Raw genomic sequence first — 26629 nt, 5'->3', positions numbered from 1 at the left:
GGACCAGGAATTCCTTATTAGCAAGTTAACTTAGTTGATGATTCAGCACTTTACGTCCTATTTGAAGTGTATAGTAACGTGGTAACAGTAAAGAGGTGTTGAACTGCAGCATTACATGATGTGCATGTATCACACACTGTCTGTGTGGATGTGCTGTATATACAGACGCCTGCGGTCGCGTTCTGGTGTCGCTGAAACGCGGTTTGTCCCTCTGTAGTCTCCGTCAGCAGCTGATATGCAGGTGAAAGGTCAGTTCAGTGCAGCAGACAGGATGGATGTCAACCAGGCAAAACAAGAGCATCTGCTCGCATTAAAAGGTATTGCGGGGTTCAACCTTTTCTTACTCTAGTAGCGAAAGAGCAGCTGAATGCCTGAACAATGTTACGTGCTTACTTATATTCATTCACTCATAAACCCCGCTGTAGCCGAAGCGATCGCCCTGTTAGCTGCATGCTAATCACTTCTTCTGAGTCTCAGGTCTGCTGCTGCTCACTGGGTTTGAGCATAGACAGTATAAGAAAGGGTTAGAGCCCTGGTACATGTGTACTAGTGTAAGAGTCACACACTGCAAGAGTATGTGTCTGTGTCTAGCAGTTTTCTGCTGCTGTAGGAAACAAGTGACAGTTGCTGTTTTGTGGCATCCTCAGATACACAGAGTCCTGTCGTTCATTGATTCTAGTGTTGACATTGAGTCTAGTAACTGAAAAGCTCTCTGAAGTGATGTCTTATTAGTCTTCTACGTAATCTCTTCAGGGTTTAATGGCAAATAACCCTATATCCCTCCATATACTTATTACTTACTATACTTGTCTTGGCATAATTTTCAGACTGACAAAATGAATTAAGAACAATAAATGAATTTATTGTCCACAGTCATTTTCAAGTTTGTTCTTTTGGTGTGTTTGATAGGTTACTGAAACTGGTATAACGTGTTTTAAAACAGAGAGCGTGTTAAATGGATTAAATCTTGCTCATGCTCAATAGTCAGACTGAACTGCTAGAGAACAGAATGCAGTGTAATATTGCGCTTCAGGACGTGTGCAAGTAGGACAACAAGACTTTATATTTTGCATAAAGAAAATGAAGCCTTTCTTTTGGAATCATTAAGAATCTTTGCATTTTTATTTTGTTTTATCAGAGGTCACACTTGGCGATCAAAACAGACTAAGTATACAGCAAAAAATGTACAAAATTAATTAATTTTGTTTCAATAATATTTATTCTTTATTTTTTGTATTTTGAGGGGATTTTATGTCACAAGACTATATTTACTTCTAAATTATACACCATATATAATAATAATAATATTAATAATAATAACATAATAAAATATTATTTTCAGTTAATAAAGTGTTTAAGTTATAAATACAACAAAGGTAGCCTATTTAATATCCAATGCATCGAAGGCAGATTGGTGTCATCTAGTGGGGAAAAATAAAGTAAATCATATGTAATAGAAACAGGGCCCTCAGCAAATTCAGGGTATGAGGCCCCGACACACCAGCTATGTGCTGCTTTACTTATCAGCTAAACCTCTCTCTCTCTCTCTCTCTCTCTCTCTCTCTCTCTCTCTCTCTCTCTCTCTCTCTCATAGCTTGTAGTTTATTTACCTCTTCACTTCAACTTATCTATGGGAAAGTGCAACTAAACTCTGTAAATAATTAGTCAATCTGATTACCTTTTTATTTTGGATCGCAAAAGAAGAAATTGCTGTGTATTTTCATGTTGTTTTTTTCCATTAACTTCCTATGTTGGTCATTTTTGAATGCTAAGATCAAAAGTGTGACTATTTAGCCTTTTGTAATCATGTGTGTGTGTGTGTGGGTGTGTGTGTTCATACATCAAGTGCCACAAAAGTCCCCAAGTTTCATACCATTCTGAGGAAGTAAAAAATGTTTTGGTCTAATTTACCGATATTGAAGCTTGTTCCACCATGGAATAAAAATGTAAAACGTATTCTTATTCTTATTCTTAGAAACAATTCTTATTTTTTTCTTGCAATTGCAAGTTTACATTTCGCAATTTATACTTTTTTTCCTCAGAATTGCGTGGTATAAATTGCGTGTTGTGATCATGAAATAATTTCACAATGCTAATCAAGTGAAATATTAATAGATCATCATTTGGTGCTGTATGACAGGGATGTGAATTCATGGCATACATGGAATAAGACATCTAACTATATATACACTACCGTTCAAAAGTTTGGGGTCAGTAAGATTTTTTAATGTTTTTAAAAGAAGTCTCTTCTGCTCACCAAGGCTGCATTTATTTGATAAAAAATACAAACAAAAACAGTAATATTGTGAAATATTATTCCAATTTAAAACAGCCGTTTTCTATGTGAATATACAGTAAAGTGTCATTTATTCCAGTGATCAAAGCTGAATTTTCAGCATCATTACTGCAGTCTTCAGTGTCACATGATCCTTCAGAAATCATTATAATATGATGATTTGATGATCAAGAAACATTTATGATTATTATCAATGTTGAAAACATGCTATGCTATGCTATGATGAACAGAAAGTTCAAAAGAACAGCATTTATCTGAAATATAAAGCTTTTGTAACATTAAACACTTACCCTTCAAAAGTTTGGGGTCAGTAAGAATTTAAAATTTTATTTTTGGGGGAAATAAATAAAATAAATCAATACTTTTATTCATCAAGGATGAGTTAAACTGATCAAAAGTTACAGTAAAGACATTTATAATGTTAGAAAATATTTTATTTTAAATAAATGCTGTTCTTTTGAACTTTTTTCATCAAAGAATTTTGAAAAAAAAATTGTACACAACTGTTTTCAACATTGATAATAATAATGAATGTTTCTTGATCATCATATTAGAATGATTTCTGAAGGATCATGTGACACTGAAGACTGGAGTAATGATGCTGACAAATTCAGCTTTGATCACAGGAATAAATTACACTTTACTGTACATTCACATAGAAAACAGTCATTTTAAATTGTAATAATATTTCACAATATTACTGTTTTTTAGTTTTTTTTTTTTATCAAATAAATGCAGCCTTGGTGAGCAGAAGATACTTCTTTAAAAACATAAAAAAATCTTACTGACCCCAAACTTGTGAACGGTAGTGTATATTATTAACCTTATATTGTAAATATCACTTTATGGCTGTGTTGGTCTTTGGATCAACTGCATCAACTGAGCATTTAAAGTTATACAAGAAACTAAGATGGTGAACTAATGGTGCATTCGTGTCTACACATGAGCTGTTACTGTCTGTTACACTGGTGGTCAACCTTAAATAAATCTAAACAAAAGCAACTAGACCCTCCAATAGTTAACTGTACATCATGTGTGTTTGATACTGAAGTGTTGTAAAGATTTCATGTAATGTTTCTCCCTCCAGTGATGCGGCTGACCAAACCTACGCTTTTCACCAACATGCCGGTGACGTGTGAGGACCGAGATCTTCCAGGTACAGTACGATCACACGAATCAGGAAACATTTGAAGAATACACACATTTTGTGAAATCAGATACTGATTCATTGGGAAAGAAATTAATTTAATAATTCACAAATTAATTATGAATTGTCTAAAGCAGAGGTACCCAGCTCGACTGCAGTGTCCTTCAAAATAAAAGCTCGACTGCAGTTTCCTTCAAAATAAAAGCTCAAGGGTTTATCTCTTGCAATTGTAGAAATTAGGACAAAAGTATTGAAATTTCAATACTCTAGCTTAAAGTAAAATAAATTTATTTTACAGTGCATTTATTTTAAAATATATGGCTATAACTAGCCATAGGAATAATAATAATATAAAAATATTATTATTATATTCTAATTGTACCAGCGTCAATGCTATAGTCTGAGACACTATATCACAACTAAAAAGAGGAGTTCAGGTGCACATCAATTCATCAGCTTCTTTCTTTGTTCAATTTGAACACTGGACACTGGTCGGAGCTCTTCGTTTGAGCTCTTAAAGTGCACCAGATTGATGAATTGAACTTTAAATGTTAAATGACCTTTAAATGAACTTTAAATTGAACTTTGAATGTTACACCTATAGGGACCGGGGTCCACCCGCCACAGTCTCACTAAATCCAGTGGAAAACACTGTAAATGCACTGAAACATTTGTTGTTATAATGCAACACATGAAACCACTGCTGAGTTTCTCTGAAAGCTATTATCAGCCGCTCAGTCTCTGTGCTTTCGCATTACCCAATGCTCTGAAACGCGATCGCCAGCGGCCGTGCTCCAGGACCGCGTGTCACGACGACACTTCTGAGTGGCACTTCTGAGTAGCACTTCTATATATAAAAGCGGCTGAAATATGTTCCCCCATTAATCTGCATGAATGAGATTGTAATGTTGAAAACATGAAGTGAGCGGAGTTCATCAGACGCCACCTCGTGTTATGCTTCTAATTTGTATAAATAGTCAGCTGAATCATGATAGTTTTGTTTGGTTGTTATTATTCATAATTTGATGACTCGTATATCATTGTTAAATTTTGCCATACATGCATGTTGGCAATTCATGGCCTGTGACCAGCATGTGTGGCCTTCTGGAAAGTCTTGACTATACATAACTAAGGCACAAATAAAAATCTCTGTTGATTTAGATGTCTGTGGGGGTCTAGGCTGTCAGTCAAGAGGTTTTACAGCTCTGCATATCACATGTCTGCAGGTGATTTGTTTATACGACTCATGAAAGACGATCCGTCTACTGTAAAGGGGGCAGAAACACTAATCCTTGGGGAAATGCTCACACTGCCTCAGAATTTTGGGTAATGTATAGATTTAATGACCTCACATTTTATGATTTATTTTTGGATTTATTAATGAGTTCATGCTTCCACAAACACTGTACACTTTGGTATTTATTTATTTATTATCTATTATATATCATTATTGATATCTATCTATCTATCTATCTATCTATCTATCTATCTATCTATCTATCTATCTATCTATATATATATATATATATCATTATTGATATCTATCTATCTATCTATCTATATATATATATATATATATATATATCATTATTGATATCTATCTATCTATCTATCTATCTATATATATATATCATTATTGATATCTATCTATCTATATATATATATATATCTCATTTTTGATATCTATCTATCTATCTATCTATATTTATATATCATTATTGATATCTATAATAATAATACATTTTATTTATTTGGCGCCTTTCTGGACACTCAAGGTCATCTATCTATCTATCATTATTGATATCTAACTATCTATCTATCTATCATTATTTCTATCTATCTATCTATCTATCTATCTATTTATATATCATTATTGATATCTATAATAATAATACATTTTATTTATTTGGCGCCTTTCTGGACACTCAAGGTCATCTATCTATCTATCTATCTATCTATCTATCTATCTATCTATCTATCTATCTATCTATCTATCTATCTATCATTATTGATATCTATCTATCTATCTATCTATCTATCTATCATTATTTCTATCTATCTATCTATCTATCATTATTTCTATCTATCTGTCTATCTATCTGTCTATCTATCTATCTATCTATCTATCTATCTATCTATCTATCTATCTATCATTATTTCTATCTATCTGTCTATCTATCTATCTATCTATCTATCTATCTATATATCTATATATCTATCTATCTATCATTATTTCTATCTATCTATCTATCTATCTATCTATCTATCTATCTATCATTATTTCTATCTATCATTATTTCTATCTATCTATCTATCTATCTATCTATCTATCTATCTATCTATCTATCTATCTATCATTATTTCTATCTATCTATCCATCTATCTATCATTATTTCTATCTATCTATCTATCTATCTATCTATCTATCTATCTATCATTATTTCTATCTATCTATCTGTCTATCTATCTATCTATCCATCTATCTATCATTATTTCTATCTATCTATCATTATTTCGATCTATCTGTCTATCTGTCTATCTGTCTATCTATCTATCTATCTATCTATCTATCTATCTATCTATCTATCTATCTATCTATCTATCTATCTATCTATCTATCTATCTATCTATCTATCATTATTTCTATCTATCTATCTATCTATCTATCTATCTATCTATCTATCTATCTATCTATCTATCTATCTATCTATCTATCTATCTATCATTATTTCTATCTATCTGTCTATCTCTATCTATCTATCTATCTATCTATATCACATAATAACCCTTCTCATAAGCTAGTTTTAAACTCATCAAATATCTATAATCCCATCCTAAATCACAGGTAATTTTTAAATTTCTGAGGAAAAAAAACATAGATTTTATTTATTTTTGTTAGGAAAATGCCCACACAAACCAAACTGTAAAAAAATAAAAAAAGAGGTGAAAGGTCGAGCACCTCAGGTCCTTTTCTGTGTAGTGGAAAGTGCCACATGCCCATTTGAATCCCAAACCGTTCCAGTGATGCGGAAAATGCATTCTCACCATTCCCCGTACAGAAATATTTTCCTTGGCGAGACCTTCTCCAGTTACATCAGCGTGCACAACGACAGCAGTCAAGTGGTCAAAGACATTCTCGTAAAGGTAACGGCTCAGGTGAAGTAATAAAAGCCTAATGTAGTTGTGTCGGTTTTGGTGTCTCGCTACTATCCCACGATCGTCTCTGTTCGCAGGCAGACCTGCAGACCAGCTCCCAGAGGTTAAATCTGTCCGCTTCAAACTCTGCCGTTTCAGAGCTCAAGCCAGAGTCCTGCATTGATGATGTCATCCATCATGAAGTCAAGGAGATCGGGACACACATGTGTGTAACTTCTGACACTCTCCAAACATTCCTAGTCTTTTAATGCTGGGTAGCGTTAATATAATGAATCGAATGGAGTAGTCCTCCACAATCTTATGTTGTTAACAAAAAAGTAAAACGATTAAAAGTAGTTTTTGGGAATATACACAGTATATATAAGTGTATATTATGTATAAGTGTGTGTGTATATTAGAGTGTCCAGACATCCCGAAAAATTCGGGACAGTCCCAAAATCTAAGCTGTTGTCCCGAATCCGGCCCTAATTGTCTCGAAAATTATACTAAAGCAAAATCTTGAGTAGTTATTGTCTGATAAAACATTAAAAACTGTTCCCCCCCTTCCAATGGGTTTTTTGGGTTTGATATCCTCTAAATTACTCAAATTACTGGAGTAAAATTGGTTGCAAATGCTGTTGCATGTTCACGTTTCTACCATAAATAGATCAAATCCATCAAGAATAAGAGATGTATACAGCTCGCTGTTGTCCTCACCATATTTGTGTCTGATCTTCTGATTCCAGCTTGGTCTGTGCTGTCAGTTACACCACTCAGACTGGAGAGAAGCTGTACTTTAGAAAGTTCTTCAAATTTCAGGTGAGCTCATTTCCTCCTGCTCTGTGATTGGACGCCAGCTCTACGCAAACCATTTTGCACAGAGCCGAGACTTTTAATTTACACTAAAGCTTGACATTTGAACTGGAGCATGAGATCTCATGCTGCCTTACACAACCTGAAAACAGTCCGCAGAGTTGAAGAACTGAAGCTAGGTCATTGAAAGCAGTCTTGAGTTGTGTGATAAATTCAATTTGATATGGATTCTGTTGAAGTAGAATCAAACTGCAGCTCAAACTTCAGTTTTAACTCTATTTTGAACCAGGTTCTCAAGCCTCTAGATGTAAAGACCAAATTCTACAATGCTGAGGTAAGTTTACATTTACCAGTTTGAGCTCCTATGTGTTTTCCCCCCTAATATTTAGAGAATAAATACGAAAGCAAATGACTCACTTATAGTCTCTAGTATTTTCCATGGTCATACTGTTTATCTTCCTCTCTGCACTGCCTCGCAGCTTTTGAAATAATTTATAGTGAGGCTATGCTTTTTAAGATCCCATTTTATACATTTTCACTTGTTTCATTTGATATCCCTTTTGTAAGTAGTGTGTGTGTGTTTCATTCATAATTCACTGTTTTGTTCACGTTTATGCTGCCTCAAGAAGAAAACTGACATTGTCATTTTCTGGTGCATGTAACCTTCACTTCTCTAATGTTTATTTTTGTGTTTCATTCCTCCATTAGAGTGACCTCAGTTCCGTGGTAATTGTTTTTCTTTCTCATTGCAACTTTTTTTTCAGCATAACCTGTTTCTTTTCTTCTTCTGAGCCTTTGAAACAAGCAAGGGGAAAACATATGAAAAGTATTTTGATATTCAGATAACAGGACAGTACTGAGATGGAAAATATGAGATTATGTTGAGAAATCCAGACCTGTGCTATTAGTAAAAGTTATTTTTCTAATTCATAATTTTTTGGCAAAACCTTTATTTAATTCGTGTTAAATGACACTAAGTTACTGTATTATCTGTTGGCAAGATTTTAGAAAGGCTACGTTACCTACAGCAGTAGCCTAAAGAAGGCCTGAATAGCTTTTTGGCTATTGGTTATTACTAAGTAGTAACCTGAGAAACCAGGCATTAGCCAAAATGGAAAGTTGTTTCAAAAGGTAGAGCGGATGGATGGACGGATGGATGGATGGATGGACGGACGGATAGATGGATGTATGTATGCATGTATGGATAGATAGATAATAGATAGATAATAGATAGATAGATAGATAGATAGATAGATAGATCAATGGATGGATGTATAGATAGATGGATGTATGTATAGATAGATGGATGATGGATAGATGGACGGGCAGATAGATAGATAGATAGATAGATAGATAGATAGATAGATAGATAGATAGATAGATAGATAGATAGATAGATAGATAGATAGATAGATGTATGTATGGATAGATCGACGGGCGGATATATGGATAATGGACATGGATGGACGATGGATAGATGATGGACATAGATGGATATGGATGGATGGATATAGATGGATGGATATAGATAGATGGATATAGATGGATGGATGGATGGATGGATGGATGGATGGATGGATGGATATAGATGCAGTAAAACTGCACATTTTAGAGTGGGCTTTTATTGTGGCCAGCCTAAGGCACACCTGTGCAATAATCATGCTGTCTAATTAGCATCTTGATATGCCACACCTGTGAGGTGGATGGATTATCTCGGCAAAGGAGAAGTGCTCACTAACACAGATTTAGACCGATTTGTGAACAATATTTGAGAGATATAGGCCTTTTGTGTACATAGAAAAAGTCTTAGATCTTTGAGTTCAGCTCATGAAAAATGGGGGCAAAAACAAAAGTGTTGCGTTTATAATTTTGTTGGATGGATGGATGGATGGATGGATATAGATGGATACAGATGGATATAGATGGATGGATAAATAGATGGACAGACAGATAGAAAGATCAAACCTCTACTACAGTAACAACATTTATTTTTACAGTGTTTATTTTTATAAATTAAATCAATGATAATTGAAAATAGAAAATGTCCTTAAATTTAACAAACAAAAGTTATCATTTTTTAATTGGCAATCGTCAAAATCTAATAATAATAATAAAGAAATATGTAAACCAAAAATTAAATGAGAGAAATATTTTTTGTGTGTTTTCCTTGACTTGTTCCCTCTCAATGCTTCTGCCTCACTGCTCCCTCGCTCACAGTGCTGAACTGAATCAACTCACTCTTTTCCTGAGGCTGGGACAAACTGATGCTTGTTTTCAATCATCTTTATACCAATTGATGTTTTCTTTGACAGATTTAAATCACTTCTGGTTTGAAATTCCCAAAACCACATGTTAACAGTTTTATATCACATTAGTATCAATAATAATGGTGTGATGAGTTAAAAGACTTCTTTAGAGTGACATGATATAGTCTAATTAGTCTAAACTGTTTGATTTCTGGGCTATTGAATGAATCCGGCTTGGCATGGGATCTTTGCTTCATGCTGTATCAATAACAACACTTCTGTCAAACGGTGCTGCTGTTGATCCACAGGCATGAACTAACCTCCAACTCAAGATGACACTACTGGGCAAACAGCTGCTTTATATGCCTCTCTGAAAAAATTCTATAAATTCCACTTAAACTTGTCTGAAGAACTTGATTTGATGGGCCACAGGACCTTTAAACAACAGTGATTCAATTCAGTGCCATTCACAACCGAAGAGATAGTCCTGTTTATTGTGATATTACTGAATTGTAATTCATTTGTATGCATTAAGTCTTTATGTAAAGCCCTCCAGGATCAAATATTAATTGATTATACATACAGTACAATACTGCATGTAATCTGACCAGGGCTGAGTAAAGGCCAACTATGATCGCAATTTCCATTGAACTCTATTGGTAACTTGCGACCATAGTTGGCTTTGGGAAACGCACCCCGGATTTGATGTGTTTGACCTTTGACCCTACAGACGGATGAGGTGTTCCTAGAGGCACAGATCCAGAACATCACTACGTCCCCAATGTTCATGGAGAAAGTGTCTCTGGAACCTTCTATGATGTACAACGTGACTGAGCTCAACGCTGTGTCCTCTGCGGACGAGAGGTGAGCCTCACTGTTACTGTTGACACGTGTTTGTGTTCCACACTACCAGTCAAACGCTTTGGGGAAGTATATTTACATATTTCTTTAAAGAAATTCAAACTTTTATTCAGTAAGGATGCATCAAAAGCGACCATAAAGTGATCATAATATTTCAAATATTGATCTTGAACTTTCTATTCACCAAAAAAATCTTGAAAAAATGTATCCGTTTCCTCAAAATATGAAGCAGCACAACTGTTTTCAACATTGATAATCAGAAATGTTTCTTGAGCATCAAATCATCATATTAGAATGATTTCTGAAGGATCATGTGACACTGAAGACTGGAGTAATGCTGAAAATTCAGCTTTAATCACAGGAATAAATTACAGTTTAACATGCAGTATATTCACATAGAAAAGTTTTTTATTTTTTATTAATAATTATATTACACAATATTACTGTTTTTACTGTATTTTTGATCAAATAAATTGGTGAACATGAGACTTCTCATAGACTTCTATTGTAAGTGCATCACTGTAAATGAGACGATTGTTTGCTTTTATAAACTCAGGGAGATTTCTTTGGTGATTGACAGCACGTCACAGTTGTTGTTAATAGAGTTTAAAGGAATAGTTCACTTCAAAATGAAAATTCTGTCATCATTTACTCACTGTCAAGTTGTTTCAAACCTGTGTGAGTTTCTTTCTTCTGTTGAACACAAAAGAAGATATTTTGAAGAATGTGGGTAACCAAACAGTTGATGGACCCCATTGACTTACATAGTATTTTATTCCTACTATAGAAGTCAATGGGGTCCATAAACTGTCTGGTTACCCACATTCTTCAAAATATCTTCTTTTGTGTTCAACAGAGGAAAGAAACTCATACAGGTTTGAAACAACTTGACGGTGAGTAAATGATGACATAACTTTAGTTTTTAAGTCAATTTCCTTTAAGCTGTACTGAAACCAGAAGATTCCTGTTAATAGTTGAATCTTTAATGTTCTTTTGTGTAACCTTGTAGAGTTGTGTGGTCACATGAGCAAAATTTGGGCTTCATTTCGTGGACAGAAAAGGCCCATTGTCTATTGTCAAAAGAGTAGTGATGTATAGAGCACAGCTCGCACAGAAGTCGCTTTCTGTTGGTCAACATGGGGAATTCATGCCACCAACTTGAACCAAAATTCCCAGTCGTGTTCACTTCCTATTGAAATGACGTTTGCTAAACAGCTGTAAATGGTACAGCAACAGACTTGTTGACATTATTGAACTTATGCGCAGCGTTTTCTTGGATTTCCGCAGCGAGTCGACGTTTGGGAAGATGTCGTATCTGCAGCCCTTGGACACGAGGCAGTATTTGTACTGTTTGAAGCCCAAGCCAGAGTTTGCGGAGAAGGCCGGGGTCATCAAGGGGGTGACGGTAATCGGCAAACTAGACATTGTGTGGAAAACCAACCTCGGGGAGAGAGGACGTCTACAGACCAGCCAGCTACAGAGAATGGTACAGTGCCCAGTCACTATAGTTAATCCAACGGACTACAACACAAATCTATATGTTACACAGAACGCGGCTCATTCAGGCCTTCTCTTCTAGGCTCCTGGTTACGGTGACGTCAGGCTTTCCCTCGAGTTCATCCCAGACACGGTCAACCTAGAGGAGCCCTTCGACATCACCTGTAAAATCACCAACTGCAGGTCAGAGCACGGCCGAGAGCCTGTCAGGTTACACATGAACTCTGTGGGTTTTAACCGCTGGTGTTCCCGTTGTCAGTGAGAGGACCATGGATCTGGTTCTGGAGATGTGTAACACGCGCTCCGTCCACTGGTGTGGGGTGTCCGGCAGACAGCTGGGTAAACTCAGCCCCAGCGCCTCGCTGTCCATTCCTCTCAGGCTCCTGTCGTCCGTCCAGGGCTTACAGGTACGCTCCAGCAGGCCTGAGGCGGCATTATGATATTTCAATGGGCTTTTCATTGGATGTATTGCAGAGTCGGGCAAAATTTGCTACTTGAATTCAAATTCAGTTTAGCGATATTTAGTAATTTGGCATGTAATGCAAGGGGCCAATCATAACAGCAGTCATTTACAGATAGGCTTGTCTTAACCCTCTGGTGCTCTTCGCGTGTATTTTTATATGAAATATATATTTTCAAAATCACGTTTTACTCTAAAACTGCGAGAAAATCAAAGCCAAAAATGTGACATTGATATCTCAAAAAAAGGAGCTTTCAGTCAGATTTTGTGTGGCTGCACTCCCAAAATTACCAAGATTACCAAGTTTCGTACCATTCCAATGAAGTAAAAAAATGTAAATACAAATTGACCGAAGAGCACCAGAGATACAGTAGCAAAAATGAAATGAATGATGATGCAGGATCCATGATACATCTATGTAATTTCTGTTTTTCTTTTAGAGCATATCAGGACTGAGGCTGACGGATACTTTCCTGAAAAGAACGTATGAATATGATGACATCGCACAGGTCTGTGTGGTGTGTCCTTACACGAGTCCAGAGAGTTGAACCCCTGTGGCATTTTGCACTGTCTGTGTCAATGGACCAACTTCCCATCTGTTCTGCATCTATTAATATAACACCTTTTGCTCTTTACCTTTAAGGTTGTTGTTTTAAAATGTCATTTTTTTTAAAGCCCTTAAAAAATCATTTTAACTGTCAATGTAAATAAAATGTCAATTAAAAATCAGCTGTTAAAACATTTATAAGGTTTCCGATACAAAAGTGTGTTGTTCTGGTGGGCGATAAGCAAATATCATAATGTTTCGCCACAAAGGACGCCGACATCGACAGAATGATTTCAAGACACATTTATTAACATTGTTTTTTGACAAAACATTATACTGCTCTGTGTTTTATAAGCATATTACATAGGCTTCAATCACTCATCTGACTGCAAATATCAGATTATGGAGCATGCAAAAGAAAATTGCAAATGCTGAGATTATGAATATGCTTATTATAGCAACATTTTGTTGTCATTACCAGTGAATAAAATGACTAAACAAACAGATCTGGTGAAGCAGCTGATATAGTGATTACCACACACAAACGTCTCTTGTTCCTAAAACGAACAGAATATGTTGTAAAAAATAATCAGAATGCGTTAAAGGGTCAGTTCACGCTAAATGACAACTGCCGTCATTTATTCGCCCTCGTGTCCTTCCAAACAATGAGTCAATTGTCATTTTAGCAGAGAACTATTCTTATACAATGCCCTCGGATGTTAATAACATGGCCCCGAATCTAGTTAATAGGCATAAACATATTGATCAATCATTCGTTTAGTAAAATAAAGTCAACTCTGATGTGTCATAACCAGCTACATTCATAAAGAGGACTGAAACATTATCTACACAGACAAACACAAAGAAACCTAAGAGAATGTTCTGTGTACAAGGTGATTTTAGATGTGTCTTCTCCTCTTCCCTCCTGACGTCTCCGTATAAAGTGCCATTCCCTCCATCCCGGGTTCGATTCAACAGAAGAATGAATTTAACGATTGCACTCACGTCTCTTTTTCCGCCCGCCCTCCTCTGATTCTTGATCCTGCACAGACCAGATTTATAGTTTTCGTTATTCTGCAGGACACACGGGTGCGTGAATATAACAGTCCTGTCCATGGAATATACTTACAGCAGTGTAAATGTTATAGGAAAATCCCTACAGTGATAAGAGCACTGGGAAAATGTCCAACACAGGCTCACTGGGAAAACGACATTTCTGCAGATGTATTTAATGTTGCTTTTTTGCACATTTCACGACTATTTTAAAAGTGAAATGTCAAGTGAGTCAGTTATATCTGAAACAAATGACTGTGAATCTGGTTGTTGTACGTATCGCGGCAGTTCGGAAATACAATGTCCGGTGAGTGGCGCTAAAAGGTTAATGCTCAATCGCATTTGAAATTAATATACCGCCAACACTAAACCCGACAAACATGAGATTAAACCAGATGTGCTGAAGCAGCCACGCCATTTTAGCTTGCTTCTACAAGTGTTTAAGCTCTTTTATCGTGACATCACAAGTGCAATGCTGTATCAGTTGAGCTATCGAGAAAGTTACCCATTTTAGGAAATACATATGGAGCTGATTATGTGATGCAAACGTCATAATGTATTACCTTACAAGTACTCGATGGTAAAAGTGTTTTGAGGTCATAGCATTCTTTTGCGCAAGGAGCCACGTGAAAATAAGTCTTTATTAATCGATAATCTGCCAATGTAATCATAATTTATGTGAAAGGGAATAAGTTGTTTACTAGTTTTCATTTCAGCTGGAAACTGAATGTCACAAGTTTCAAACTGAGCACCACAGCTCAAGTGTTGTTGAACAAGCAAGACATTTTTTTTCAGCAGAGACTCAGTAAAGAGAGTAAGTGTGTAGTTTAAACAGGACGACCTGCTGGGATCAGGAGTGTTCCTCGGCGCTGCCGCTGAAGGAGCGACTCCGTATGTGGTTCCTCAGCTGTTCGATCAGCTCTGGATTCTGCTGCTGGATCTGCTGGGCGAACTGCTGTCCACTGAGAGAAACGTCAGCAAACACTCCTAGTTTATGAGCCACATCAACACATCCTGCCGCGTTTGTAAATCTGCTTGGTGCCTCTGGTGTATATTATACACATCACCTCTGAATATCTATGCACCACATAATTCTTAAAACCTTCCGTGGAACACATGTCACGTCAATCAGATGTCAAAGAGAAGATGCTCACGCTTCAATGAGACTGGATATGTCAGATAATCCTCCCACTCCCGCGGCAGGTCCGCCCACTGCGTTGGACATCATGCCCGACATGCTGGTTTTGGACAGTTAATCACAAACACACCTGGTCATGACTTTTTTAAATATAGCGCGTGTATCTGTTGCAGTATTACAGGGTTCGTACAGATGCGACTTTTTTAAACTCAAATTACAGATATGAGGTTTCCAAAACACAACTTACAACGTATTTAATAATACATTTTGAATACAAAGTTTATAATAGCTATTATTGTTCTATAAATAATGTTTTGTGTTATAATGTTGGCGCACTTCGTATCGAGAAAGGGTCTGATGGGGGTTTATCAGACGGGCTGCAGTGTTCATTTTGCGTGAAAAGATTGCATTTGTGCCTTTTTGAAAAAATTACGTTTCATATATATATATATTGCATTTAAAGCTACACTGTGTAGGATTTTCTCCCATCTAGCGGTGAAATTGTTTATGACTACCAACTGAATATTACTTTCTAGCCCCTCCCATTCCGAGGGCGTTTTAACTCCTACGGTGGTCGTGAGTAATCTCCCCCTCGCATTCGTCACGGTGCCACTGAGTGTAAAAACGGGAAAGGCGAAGCTTGAATTTCCAGGTATGTCCCTCATTGGCTAATGTATTTTCAAGATGGAGGCGCAACATGGCTTCCGCCATTCGAGCGACTCGCTCGTACGTATTCTAAATGGCAGATTCTGCGCTTACGAGAATACTTGATTAGTTGGTAGAAGTAATTACACATTAATGAGCGCATATCATTTTGAAAGAACAGTGTTTTTGCTAAGAATCAACTTTAAAAATTAGCTTTAAATAAGTCAAGCACTTTTCAAGTACCTCTTCGTAAATATGGCTGTTTTCAAGCGTTTTCCAGGACTTACATTTTTTAAAAAGTCAAATTAAAGTACTTTAAGCACCTTGTACGAACCCTGGTACTGGCTGTTTGAAGGGATAGTTCATCCAAAAAACTTTTGTTCGTGTGTGTTTGTAGCGTGAGAACAAACCTCATCGGTTCTCATACGTCAAGAAAGTACGTTTGAGTTTTCTTTACCATATTTGATGTACTCTATGTACGTGCATTGATCAGTTAAGATAAGAAGCCTTAATAAAAGCCTAAAATCTGTTCATCATATTAAGTGATTGTACTGCTGGAACAAACTGCCCAATAACACTATTGTTCAAAAGTTGACAAAGAAGTGAAAGTCAAGTCATTTATTTTGAACTTTCTATTTGTCAAAAATGTATCATGGTTTAAACTGAAGAATTGAGAAACTGCTCAATTCATTCTTCACGACGTTCTGAAGCTGGAAAATGTTGATTATGCAGACAGAATATAAAAAATATATTTCATTGCGTTTCAAAAGATGAACAAAAGTCATACAGCTTTGGAACGACATCAGGGTGTGTAAATGATGAGATAATTGTCATTTTTGGGTGAACTATCCCTTTAAATGAATTGACAGGTTTAATTTGGTGGCACAAACGGGCAAAACAGAGTTGATTTATTTAAACTCACAGCTGTTGCACCTGCTGGTTTTGCATCACACTGGCAGCCTAGAGCAAAAGAGAGAGTGTTTGAGTGGATACAAACATCAAATGTAAAGAATACATGACAGTGACATTGTAAGATTACTGTTTTAGATCCAATAAATACAGCCTTGGTGACCAATGAGACTCTTTCTGACAGACTCCAAACGTTTAAACGATAAAAAAATGTAGCCTTTCACTTCCTTGAAAATGGACTAACATATTGATGGAGTTTTTGTCCCATAAAATGCTCTGCACTATATTCTGCAGAGCAGTACTGTATGGTAATGTGCTACTCCAAACATAGCCATAGGCTCTTTAAGTAGCATAATCAATGCCTAGAGCATGTCAAATTCATCTTTCTTGAGTTCTTCCTTCCTCTACAGCAAGGGAGTCTCACCCTGCATTAGATTTGGTGCATTTAGGTCTTAAAAGTCTGTTCTTTTTATGAAATTGTCCCAATTTCTAGACTGCTGCAGTGTGCTAGAAACCCCACGCTCCCCCTCAGTCTGATTCAAGCGACTGGCCCTTTAACTGTGGCATGGGCCGCGTTCCAGACAGATGAAAGGGGTCGCAGGGTCGATTTATGACCCGTTTCATAAATACTATTAACAGAGAAATGCGAAACCACACACTTGCGCATACCATGCTAATGAAAGCGGGGTTATTGATGAGGCTGGCCATGTCAAACCCCAGTCCTGTGGCCGTCTGTGAGAACACACGTAAAAGCTAATGTTAGGAGTTATTATTGGCTAGTTCTCATATTTAATAACTCAACTGGGATATTCAATATACATTCATTAAAAACTAAGATAGACTGAAGTCGTTCATAAGGTGGATCAAACTACACATGACAGCAGCTTCTTCTACTCACAGGACTGGATGCTTCTTTTTGTTTCTGCTCTGCGATCTTTAGGTTGGATTTGTAGGTGTCGTTTTCAGGATCTAACACCAGAGCCTTATTAAAATAAGATATCGCTTCTGGATACTTGCTCATAGAAGTTAGTGCCAATCTATAATCATAAAAAGATCAAAGAAGATAAAAGTAATGTAATTTTGTTAAATTAATAACTGTAACATACTGGTTACTTTTAAAATACTTTAGATTAACTTTTCAAATCTGTTGTATAACTCAGCAGAGATGGGAATCAAAAGGAATGCATTTGTTCTGGTTTCTGATTCATCTGAGAATGCTAGTTTCATTTATGGCCCTCGCCACTATAACTATATTTACTATATACTTCCTAACTATATATTAAACAGGAAAAAAAGTACAGTTGTAACCAAACATTCAAGACTTTGGGGATAACTCATGAGACTGATTCATTTAATATTCATGAGAGTGATTCATTTAATTATCATGAAACTGATTCATTTAATATTCATGAGAGTGATTCATTTAATTATCATGAAACTGATTCATTTAATATTCATGAGAGTGATTAATTTAAAGCTCACGAAACAGATTCATTTAATGCTCATAAAACAGATTCATTTAATGCTCATAAAACTGATTCATTTAATGCTCATGAGACTGATTCATTTAATGCTCATGAAACTGATTCATTTAATGCTCATAAAATAGATTCATTTAATGCTCATGGCACTGATTCATTTAATGCTCATGGCACTGATTCATTTAATGCTCATGGCACTGATTCATTTAATGCTCATGGCACTGATTCATTTAATGCTCATGGCACTGATTCATTTAATGCTCATGGCACTGATTCATTTAATGCTCATAGCACTGATTCATTTAATGCTCATGGCACAGATTCATTTAATGCTCATGGCACAGATTCATTTCATGCTCATGGCACAGATTCATTTAATGCTCATGAAACTGATTCATTTAATGCTCATAAAATAGATTCATTTAATGCTCATGGCACTGATTCATTTAATGCTCATGGCACTGATTCATTTAATGCTCATGGCACAGATTCATTTAATGCTCATGGCACAGATTCATTTAATGCTCATAAAATAGATTCATTTAATGCTCATGGCACAGATTCATTTAATGCACATGGCACAGATTCATTTCATGCTCATGGCACAGATTCATTTCATGCTCATGGCACTGATTCATTTAATACTCATGGCACTGATTCATTTAATGTTCATGGCACTGATTCATTTAATACTCATGAGACTGATTCGTTTAATTCTCATGAAACGGATTCATTTAATGCTCATGAGACTGATTCATTTAATTATCATGACACTGATTCATTTAATGCTCATGAAACCGTTCAATTTAAAGCTCACGAAACAGATTCATTTCATGCTCATGGCACCGATTCATTTAAAGCTCATGAAACTGATTCAGTGTAATTCCATTAAATGATATTAACAGATACAACTTTTGATTTTAATAATGTATTAGTAAATGCTGAAATTGAAATGATTAAGATTAATAAATGGTTAAGTATTATTTTTCGCTGTTAGTTCATGTTAACCAATGTAGTTCACTAATGCTACCAATATAAACTTCTATAATATTTATAAATTATATCTAGTATTTGATTATTATTTGAATATTTTATTCCAGCCTTATTTCAATGAACGAAAATGATTTTTAATAGTTTAATTTTAGTTTCAGATACAATAACAACACTGACGGTTACACCACAATAATTAAACCATCTCACCCCATTCTGCCATAAGCTTTACTGTATGAAGGGTCGATGGCGATCGCTCGTTCACAGTCTCTCGTAGCCTCTGTGTAGTTTCCAAGTTTACTATGTGCCGCAGCCCTGAGAGAGAACAACCCCATCAGTCAACACCACACACCAACACATCCGTCTTTATGAGTGACGCATTCTCACAGTGTGATATCGAAACGTTCACCTGTTACAGTAGTAGACTGCATTTCTTTGGTCCAACTCAATGGCTTTTGTATAACAGTCCACAGCACTGCTATAATTCTCCTCTTTCATGTGGTTATTCCCTAAAGAAACACAAAAGCATTTGAGCATTGGAAATGATTGATGCATTCATTATTGATCATGTTTTTATTTGCATCATCCCAATGGAACAATGTGATGACAGAACGATTAAGTTATACATTATGCATCGTGTAATATGACTCCGCGAGTGTTTTGAGTCTAAATACAGTAGGAAAGGTTGACATGCCCTCGTTTTTAAGCTGCTCAGCTCTCTCAATGTCCTCAGGAGATGGAAACGTCTCAGGTAACGTCACAATATCATTCTGGAAACAACAATTAGACAACTGTGGGAAAATGTGCGTCTAAAATCTTGCTTGTTGCATGTTATGCAGAATTAAAACAACAGTGATCAAAAGCATGACAGGCTGATATGTATAAAATATGGTTACTTTGAGGAGAGAGTTGAGGAATATCTCTCTCAGTGGCTGAGGGGTGGCGAGATGGCAGTCACTGGAGCTGATCTTGAAAGTGGTCTCGAGACACTGTACGGCAACTTGAATAGAGAATTATGCATCATACTTTCAATTTTGTACAATTGTGTATTTGTAAAAAAAAAAAACAATAACGCTATATATTAATTACATATTAAAATGCTGATATGGTGGTGTTTCTTCAACAATGGTGGCCATTTATGCAGACTTTTTTTTTATTGTTTTAGGAATATCTTAAATGTGCAATGTTTTACCATGTCTTCATCATTTATTGAAATAATTTTGAAATGTGCATACAGTATATGTAATATCTAAACTGGTTCAAAAGAGTTTAACTTGGATATTCTATAAGCTTTTCACTTTTATTTGGCCTCTTTCCCAACTTTTTTGGAGTGTGTTACATCCACACTTCCAAAATGTGTTTACAAAATACAATTAATTTGTACATTGGAAACCTTTTTTTGTACTTTTGTCAGTTAATTAAAGGTTCAAGAAAATGAACAAATAACAAACTCTTGATTTTATTCAAAATGTCCCAACTTTTGAGGCCCTTAAAGTGTACCTTCAATGGTATGGTTTACAATAAGGTCCATTAGTTAATGTATTAACTAACACAAACTAACAATGAGCAATACATTTGTTACTGTATTCGTTCATTTTTTGTTAATGTTAGTTAATAAAAATCCAGCTGTTCATTGATTGTTAATGTTACTTCACAGTGCATTAACTAATGTTAACAAATACAACCTTTGATTTTAATAATGTATTAGTAAATGTTTAAATTAATATGAACTAAGATGCTGTAGAAGTATTGTTCATTCTTAGTTCATGTTAACTAAGGTAGTTAACTAATGAACCTTATTGTAAAGTGTTACCCATTCAATATAATTAAGCACACTTCTTTTTTTACAAATCACAAAATGGCCACATTTTTGTCAGTTAATCAATCTGATATATCAGGCCGCCGATGTATCACTAATAATAATGTAATTAAACAGACAAGTATAATAGTTTGCTGTGGTGACTTTCAGAAAGTCCTTCTGATCTGACAGAGTCCAGAATCTGAACAGCCAGTCCAAGAGCAGAAAAGGCCTGTGACTTTAAATGTTTTAAACATGAGGGTGACCTACCTTCCAGGCTTTCCTGTTCATCTGAATTCAGCGAGCCACAGTGTGTCTGATCTCTGAGGAACTGCACGATAGAATATGCCAAGCGCTTTTCCACTGCCATTTTGTCTGGGAGAAACCTGAGGAAAGATTTGTTGAAAAAGGTCCTTTTCAATAGATTCAGACGTTAGAGGAAAGGTGGCATGGATGGGTCAGCTGAAAGAGGAATAATGATTTAACAAGAGACTGTACTGACAAAATATTCAATAATGTGTAGGGTTGCAAAATTCTGGGAATTTTCAAAGATGGAAACTTTCCATGGGAATTAATGGGAATTTAAGGGAATTAACAGGAATTTATGGGAATAAACGGGAATAAACTGGGAATTTTCAAAGTTGAGGGTTGGCTCTTCATAGGGAACTTAAATATAGTTGAGGAAAGTATATTTTAGCATAATCTTGACTAAAACAAACAGATGCCATTCAAATACACTTGAATATCCATGCCATTCCTCAATCACATGCACATAGCACACTGCTTACTGCATGGCTATTGAGACCACACCCCCTACTGGCACTGTGCATGCCTCCATCACATGTACAGAAGCCCAAAGCACAAGACTATTGAAGGCACACATTTGAGCCTGTGGACTAAACAAAGTGAAGTAAGTTTAGATGATATTATGGGGAAATATATTTATTAAATGTTTAAATTGCAAATATCACATACAAATGTATTCATCTAGTAGATAGCAAGCTGAAAAGTTAGATGCTAAATAAGCTAGCATAACTTTATTTACCACATAAGTAGGGCTGGGCGGTATGACGGTATATATCGTTACCATGGAAGAAAATGTCAACCGTAACAGATTTTTTTATTCCGTGTATACCGCGACATGTAAATAAGTAGGCGTGGTTAACTCACGTGCAGCGTGCGTGAGACTGAGACACTGATATTTGTCAAAGAAACATGAAGAATGACCAAGAGGATCCGCAAAAATTATTACGTTTTCAAAATTAACGTGATATTTTCGGGGGGGGAAGGTGCAGAAGTCAACTAGAGCAGTGCAGCACACTGAAAGTTTAGAGAGACGCACATGCTCGCAACGGGGCTTACTTGACAACAAGTTCATATATCAATATTCTAACGAATAGAAATAACCTTAAATAATGTATCTATCCGTCTCTTATGTGTACAGTAATACTGTAATACTGCAAGCGGTTGCCGTGGTAATGAATATTTCCAAAATTCCCCAGCTTAACTTCCCATGGAAATTTACTGGAAACTTTCCGGAAATTTACCGGAAATTTTCCGCCCCTTTGCAACCCTAATAATGTGTACATTTTGCAAGTGATAACAGCTGATTATTCTAAACATATTTAGACACATAATTAGTGGGAATCAAAAATCGATTCCAAATCCAGAATCGGATACTTGTAATACAATTAAAATTTCGATTCCGCAATTTACGCTAATCAATTCCTGTGTGTGTGCATTTTAATAAACCATTTTCAAGCGCAAGAAGTCATGAAAGAGAACTCAACTCTCGCATCGGTTTCCTTTGCGCAGACATCCAAAGCGGCCTCTCATAGATCATTACACCTGATCACTTCATGTGTTTTCTGTGATCGGATAGCTATCCGGTCGTGAAAAGACCAGGTGTAAATGCCCTCTGAAACGCTTTCGAGATGGATTTAAATCCGATCGCTCAAACCACTTCAGGAGCGGGTCTGGCCCGCATTCCAGACGAAACTGGACAAGTGGAAATGCATCTGGTTGTTGAAACCACATTTGTAATTTTACTCCTCCCAAAATGTTCAAGCGTGTTATGTCATGTTATAGCCAGATATGACAGCGCTACTGAAATACACATTGCTGCAAATTAATCTGCGTATCTCTTCAGCAAGCCAACGTGCAAACTGACGCAAATAAAACAGAAAGTAAGCTCAAAACACAATCATCTTCATTAAAAGTAGTGAGACTAAATGATCTTACCGGTGCTGAATTGAAGATCGGATTTATATTCGTTTTGCGGAGATACACTTATGTGGGCACGGGTAAATGGAACCATTTTAGCAAATCAGATAGCTATCCGATCTGTAAAAACACATGTAAATTACAAGATGTAGCCTGAACAGGCCCATATAGTGCGCGATACTGACTGAACTGTGTTCTCACACGCGTCTTCTTGCGCTTGAACGCACAAATACACACAAAAGTATGTCAAAATATCCTAGTAAACACAGTCGATTATGTCTTAATTGAACGTAAGCAAAACGCATTTAAGTATCAGTATACTGTATCCTGCATTAGGTTTTAAAGTGACAGCAGCCTAATATTCCTGTTACCGTCTGTGTCATTAATGTTAATCGAAAAACAAAAGAAAAAGAAAAAGAAAATCACTCACTGATCTTGACTGAATAAAAGGATTAATCTATATTTTATTTATAAAAAGAAAGCTATGCAGTGTTATTTTACATTTGATTCAAATTTATGTAACGTTACCTGAACTTTATTCAGTTGTATTTTGTTTAGTGCAGTTGTTTTTGCTGTGGTATTTCTGTTAAAACCATAGGTTGCAGATTTTTGTTCATGGAAATCAGCTGCAACAAAACGTTTTGCTAAACAAATATGTTATATGTAAGGGATACATATCCTTTACATATAACTCTCAGCGATATCACTCCGCTTCGCGTCGGGGTCCTGATCAGCCTGTCGGGGTTGTATTCGCGATAACAACCGCCTTGCTCTACATTATCCCGTTTATTACATGGCTACCTACCAAATAAATCAATAATTTGACACAAAATATTGATTTAAAAAGGAGTTTATTGATTTAAAAACGATTGTATTGCTTCCGCTAAAGAAAATAGTCCGTTCCGTCTCTACGGTTAGAATCCTGCGTTTCCTGTTTTTCATGGCAACGGTGTGTTATTCTCATCAAGAAATAACTGACCGCATTCTACATTAGAATTAAACCAAGCCATGTAATAAATAATTTTACTCGAATCAAATCTGGGAAATCGATAATCGGAATCGCTAAATTTCAAACAATGCCCAACCAATTATGCTGCATGTTGTTGCAGGGGTTAATTAATTACATAACAGTCTTCTGATTTCATCAGCTTCTGCTCATCAAAGCCACATGTGATCTGAAATATAAAACTGTTCTGGTCCCATATTGTAGACTAGCCTACATAGAATAGTTTCGTGCAGCTGTAAGAGTCTCTTATGCATGTCCCTGGATAACAAAAGCCAAAACACATGATGCAGTTATGATGTAATAATGACAAAGGCATCAAAATTCGCCCTACAACATGAAATATTATTTAGCCTGATGTATATTTAAGAATAAACCTATTGTTAGGTAGATGAGCGGTAACGTTAGCCTGTGCATCACAGATGGTCTATGTTTACACTGGTTTACACAGATGAGATTGCAGGAGGTTGGGCAATGGCTGAAGACATTCGCAGTTTAATTAACGGACAGAAAGAGAAATATTTGCAAACGCAAGTCTCTGATACACTTCTAGACTCATATCATCTCATATCAGTGCACAATATCAATAACATTATAGTCTTGTGGATGCGGTGCGCGCCCCCGCCCACCTACCTGGAGAAAGTGCCCGCAGCGCTCGTTCCAGCCACAGCGTCATGAACACTCGCGTCGTGAGACTGATGATGAGGATGCGCAGCACAGCGCATGCGCCGTCGAGCCGGAAGTGGCATTGTTCAAGGACTACAATGAAGAGTTCATGGATCCTACAACGCAAAAGGCGTAAAATGATTGATATATATTTTAAATTCTATCTTTTTTTATTCATTAACTTTCAAAAAACATCAAACAGAAGTGGAGGATACATATAACATATCTTTATAAGTCTGCATGCACATATTTGCAAAAGACATTCTTTTATCTTGACCAATTTACATATTTTCCTGTATTTTAAAAGATAACGCAAAATATTAAATTCTACAGATTACGGTTTCGGAATAAGAGATTTTTTTATATACTTTTCTTATTTGTAAGTAATACAATTTAGCTGTCTGCATGGGGCAAAGACTTATCAAGAGAGAGAGAGAGAGAGAGAGAGAGAGAGAGAGAGAGTCCATTATTTCATGTGATCTATCTATTGCACATCAAATGTGAAATGTTTTTTGGCTTTTAGTATGAATATGTTCGTCTTACTGTTATCTATAAACTAGTGTTTTCCAAAACAATGACAACATTCACATTTAGAAGATATAAGCATTCAAAACTCACAGTCTTTCACTTCTGCCAAAATGGATCAGTGATTTTGATGACATCACTCTGCACTTCAGCTTCTCATCAGATTTTCTGTCCAATCAAATGATCAAAATCAAAGCTCCGCCCCCTACACTATAAATAGATGCTGAAGCTGGGACTGAATTGGTCACTTGTTCACACAATTACTATTTTCTACATGGTGAATGGCACATAGTGCACTATGGGGATAGGGAACGATTCAGACAGTGTAAATATGCTTTCCATTGGGGCGAATGAAGTCTGGTTTCACGTTAGTGTCACGCGAACCGCCACAGCTCTGGTCCAGAGACACGATACACAGAGACGTAAGAAAACGTATCAGAACCATTTGAATTCTGCACATAATTCTGTATTTAAAGTGATATGGAGGAGATTAGGAGGATACTGCGGCTTTACCTGAGCTCAACGGCTCTGGCCGAGCTGTGATTTAAACGAAACACTATTGGCTTTTTTTTTAAAGGGGAGGAGCTGTTCGATATGTCCCGCCCTGTCTTCCTGTTTCAGGAATTACGTCAACACACTGAATAATGCGGCACGTTTCAAGGCACTTCAGTGTGACTTTAACTGACTCATTTGAATTATTAACTCTTTATATTACATTGAAATTTTGAATATGAACTTTTAATATTTTACACATTTTGTCTATTTCATTTTTCATGTCTATTTTCATTTTTATAATTCATTTAGTCTGTTTCTATGTTCAGTGCTGGATATAATACATAGGCCTAACTAAGTAATTAATCACTGTAATTTAATTACTTTAATTTAATGTATCTTTAATACTGTTCAAGTTCAAGAATAATTTATGCAATTTTATATTATTGTTTTTTATATTATTAAAAGTGCAGTTTCATGTCTATCATTGTATTGTTCAGCTGGTTGAGGTTGATATGGGATTTAGAAAGTAATTAGTAATAAGTAATGCAATACTTTTAGAAATTAATTAGTACAGTATTCTAACGATGTTGGCGATGTAGCTACTAGCTAGTAATTAATTAGCCTAATTTTTTCACTTACCAAACACTGTCTATTTTGGATACAGGGATTAAAAAAATTCGAACCATGTAGAAAAGGAATTT

At 36.0% G+C, this 26629-nt stretch overlaps 2 protein-coding genes across 5 annotated transcripts; one reads left to right on the top strand and one right to left on the bottom strand.

The window, feature by feature from the left end:
• Nucleotides 1-187: 187 nt before the first annotated feature.
• trappc13 (trafficking protein particle complex subunit 13) lies at nucleotides 188-13327 on the top strand. 2 transcript variants are annotated; one of them, XM_084400697.1, is made up of 13 exons: nucleotides 188-317; nucleotides 3384-3452; nucleotides 4670-4769; nucleotides 6503-6587; nucleotides 6677-6804; nucleotides 7325-7397; nucleotides 7681-7725; nucleotides 8100-8117; nucleotides 10368-10501; nucleotides 11786-11984; nucleotides 12078-12178; nucleotides 12255-12402; nucleotides 12896-13327. In XM_084400697.1, exons 1-13 carry the CDS (start codon nucleotides 236-238, stop codon nucleotides 13001-13003), a joined length of 1290 nt encoding a protein of 429 aa, XP_084256823.1. In that variant the 5' UTR covers nucleotides 188-235; the 3' UTR covers nucleotides 13004-13327. The 2 variants fall into 2 exon arrangements, with proteins under 2 accessions (XP_084256823.1, XP_084256824.1); XM_084400698.1 differs by lacking the exon at nucleotides 8100-8117 and having other exon boundaries at nucleotides 222-317; nucleotides 12896-13300.
• sgtb (small glutamine rich tetratricopeptide repeat co-chaperone beta) lies at nucleotides 13291-24952 on the bottom strand. Of its 3 annotated transcripts, none has more exons than XM_084400699.1 (12): nucleotides 24876-24952; nucleotides 21287-21402; nucleotides 20115-20218; nucleotides 19913-19988; nucleotides 19628-19727; nucleotides 19429-19533; nucleotides 17646-17784; nucleotides 17417-17479; nucleotides 16761-16798; nucleotides 15210-15293; nucleotides 14897-15017; nucleotides 13291-14044 (listed from the first exon to the last, which is right to left on the bottom strand). In XM_084400699.1, exons 2-11 carry the CDS (start codon nucleotides 21384-21386, stop codon nucleotides 14906-14908), a joined length of 921 nt encoding a protein of 306 aa, XP_084256825.1. In that variant the 5' UTR covers nucleotides 21387-21402; nucleotides 24876-24952; the 3' UTR covers nucleotides 13291-14044; nucleotides 14897-14905. The 3 variants fall into 3 exon arrangements, with proteins under 3 accessions (XP_084256825.1, XP_084256826.1, XP_084256827.1); XM_084400700.1 differs by lacking the exon at nucleotides 24876-24952 and adding an exon at nucleotides 23258-23354; XM_084400701.1 differs by lacking the exon at nucleotides 17417-17479.
• Between the last annotated feature and the right edge of the window lie 1677 nt (nucleotides 24953-26629).

Source organism: Rutilus rutilus, assembly GCF_951802725.1.
Source record: "Rutilus rutilus genome assembly, chromosome: 25".
Lineage (NCBI taxonomy): Eukaryota > Metazoa > Chordata > Actinopteri > Cypriniformes > Leuciscidae > Rutilus > Rutilus rutilus.
The sequence above is the reverse complement of the archived record's forward strand: the minus strand, read 5'-3'. Positions and strand labels throughout refer to the sequence as shown.

Coding starts and splice junctions, on each gene's coding strand:
- trappc13 (XM_084400697.1), top strand. CDS start 236: ATGCAGGTGAAAGGTCAGTTCAGTGCAGCAGACAGGATGGATGTCAAC. Junction 7,398..7,680: donor GAAAGTTCTTCAAATTTCAG/GTGAGCTCATTT, acceptor ATTTTGAACCAG/GTTCTCAAGCCTCTAGATGT. Junction 11,985..12,077: donor CCAGCCAGCTACAGAGAATG/GTACAGTGCCCA, acceptor CTTCTCTTCTAG/GCTCCTGGTTACGGTGACGT.
- sgtb (XM_084400699.1), bottom strand. CDS start 21,386: ATGGCAGTGGAAAAGCGCTTGGCATATTCTATCGTGCAGTTCCTCAGA. Junction 19,989..20,114: donor TCCTCAACTCTCTCCTCAAA/GTAACCATATTT, acceptor TGTTGTTTCCAG/AATGATATTGTGACGTTACC. Junction 17,785..19,428: donor AAAGCTTATGGCAGAATGGG/GTGAGATGGTTT, acceptor TTATGATTATAG/ATTGGCACTAACTTCTATGA.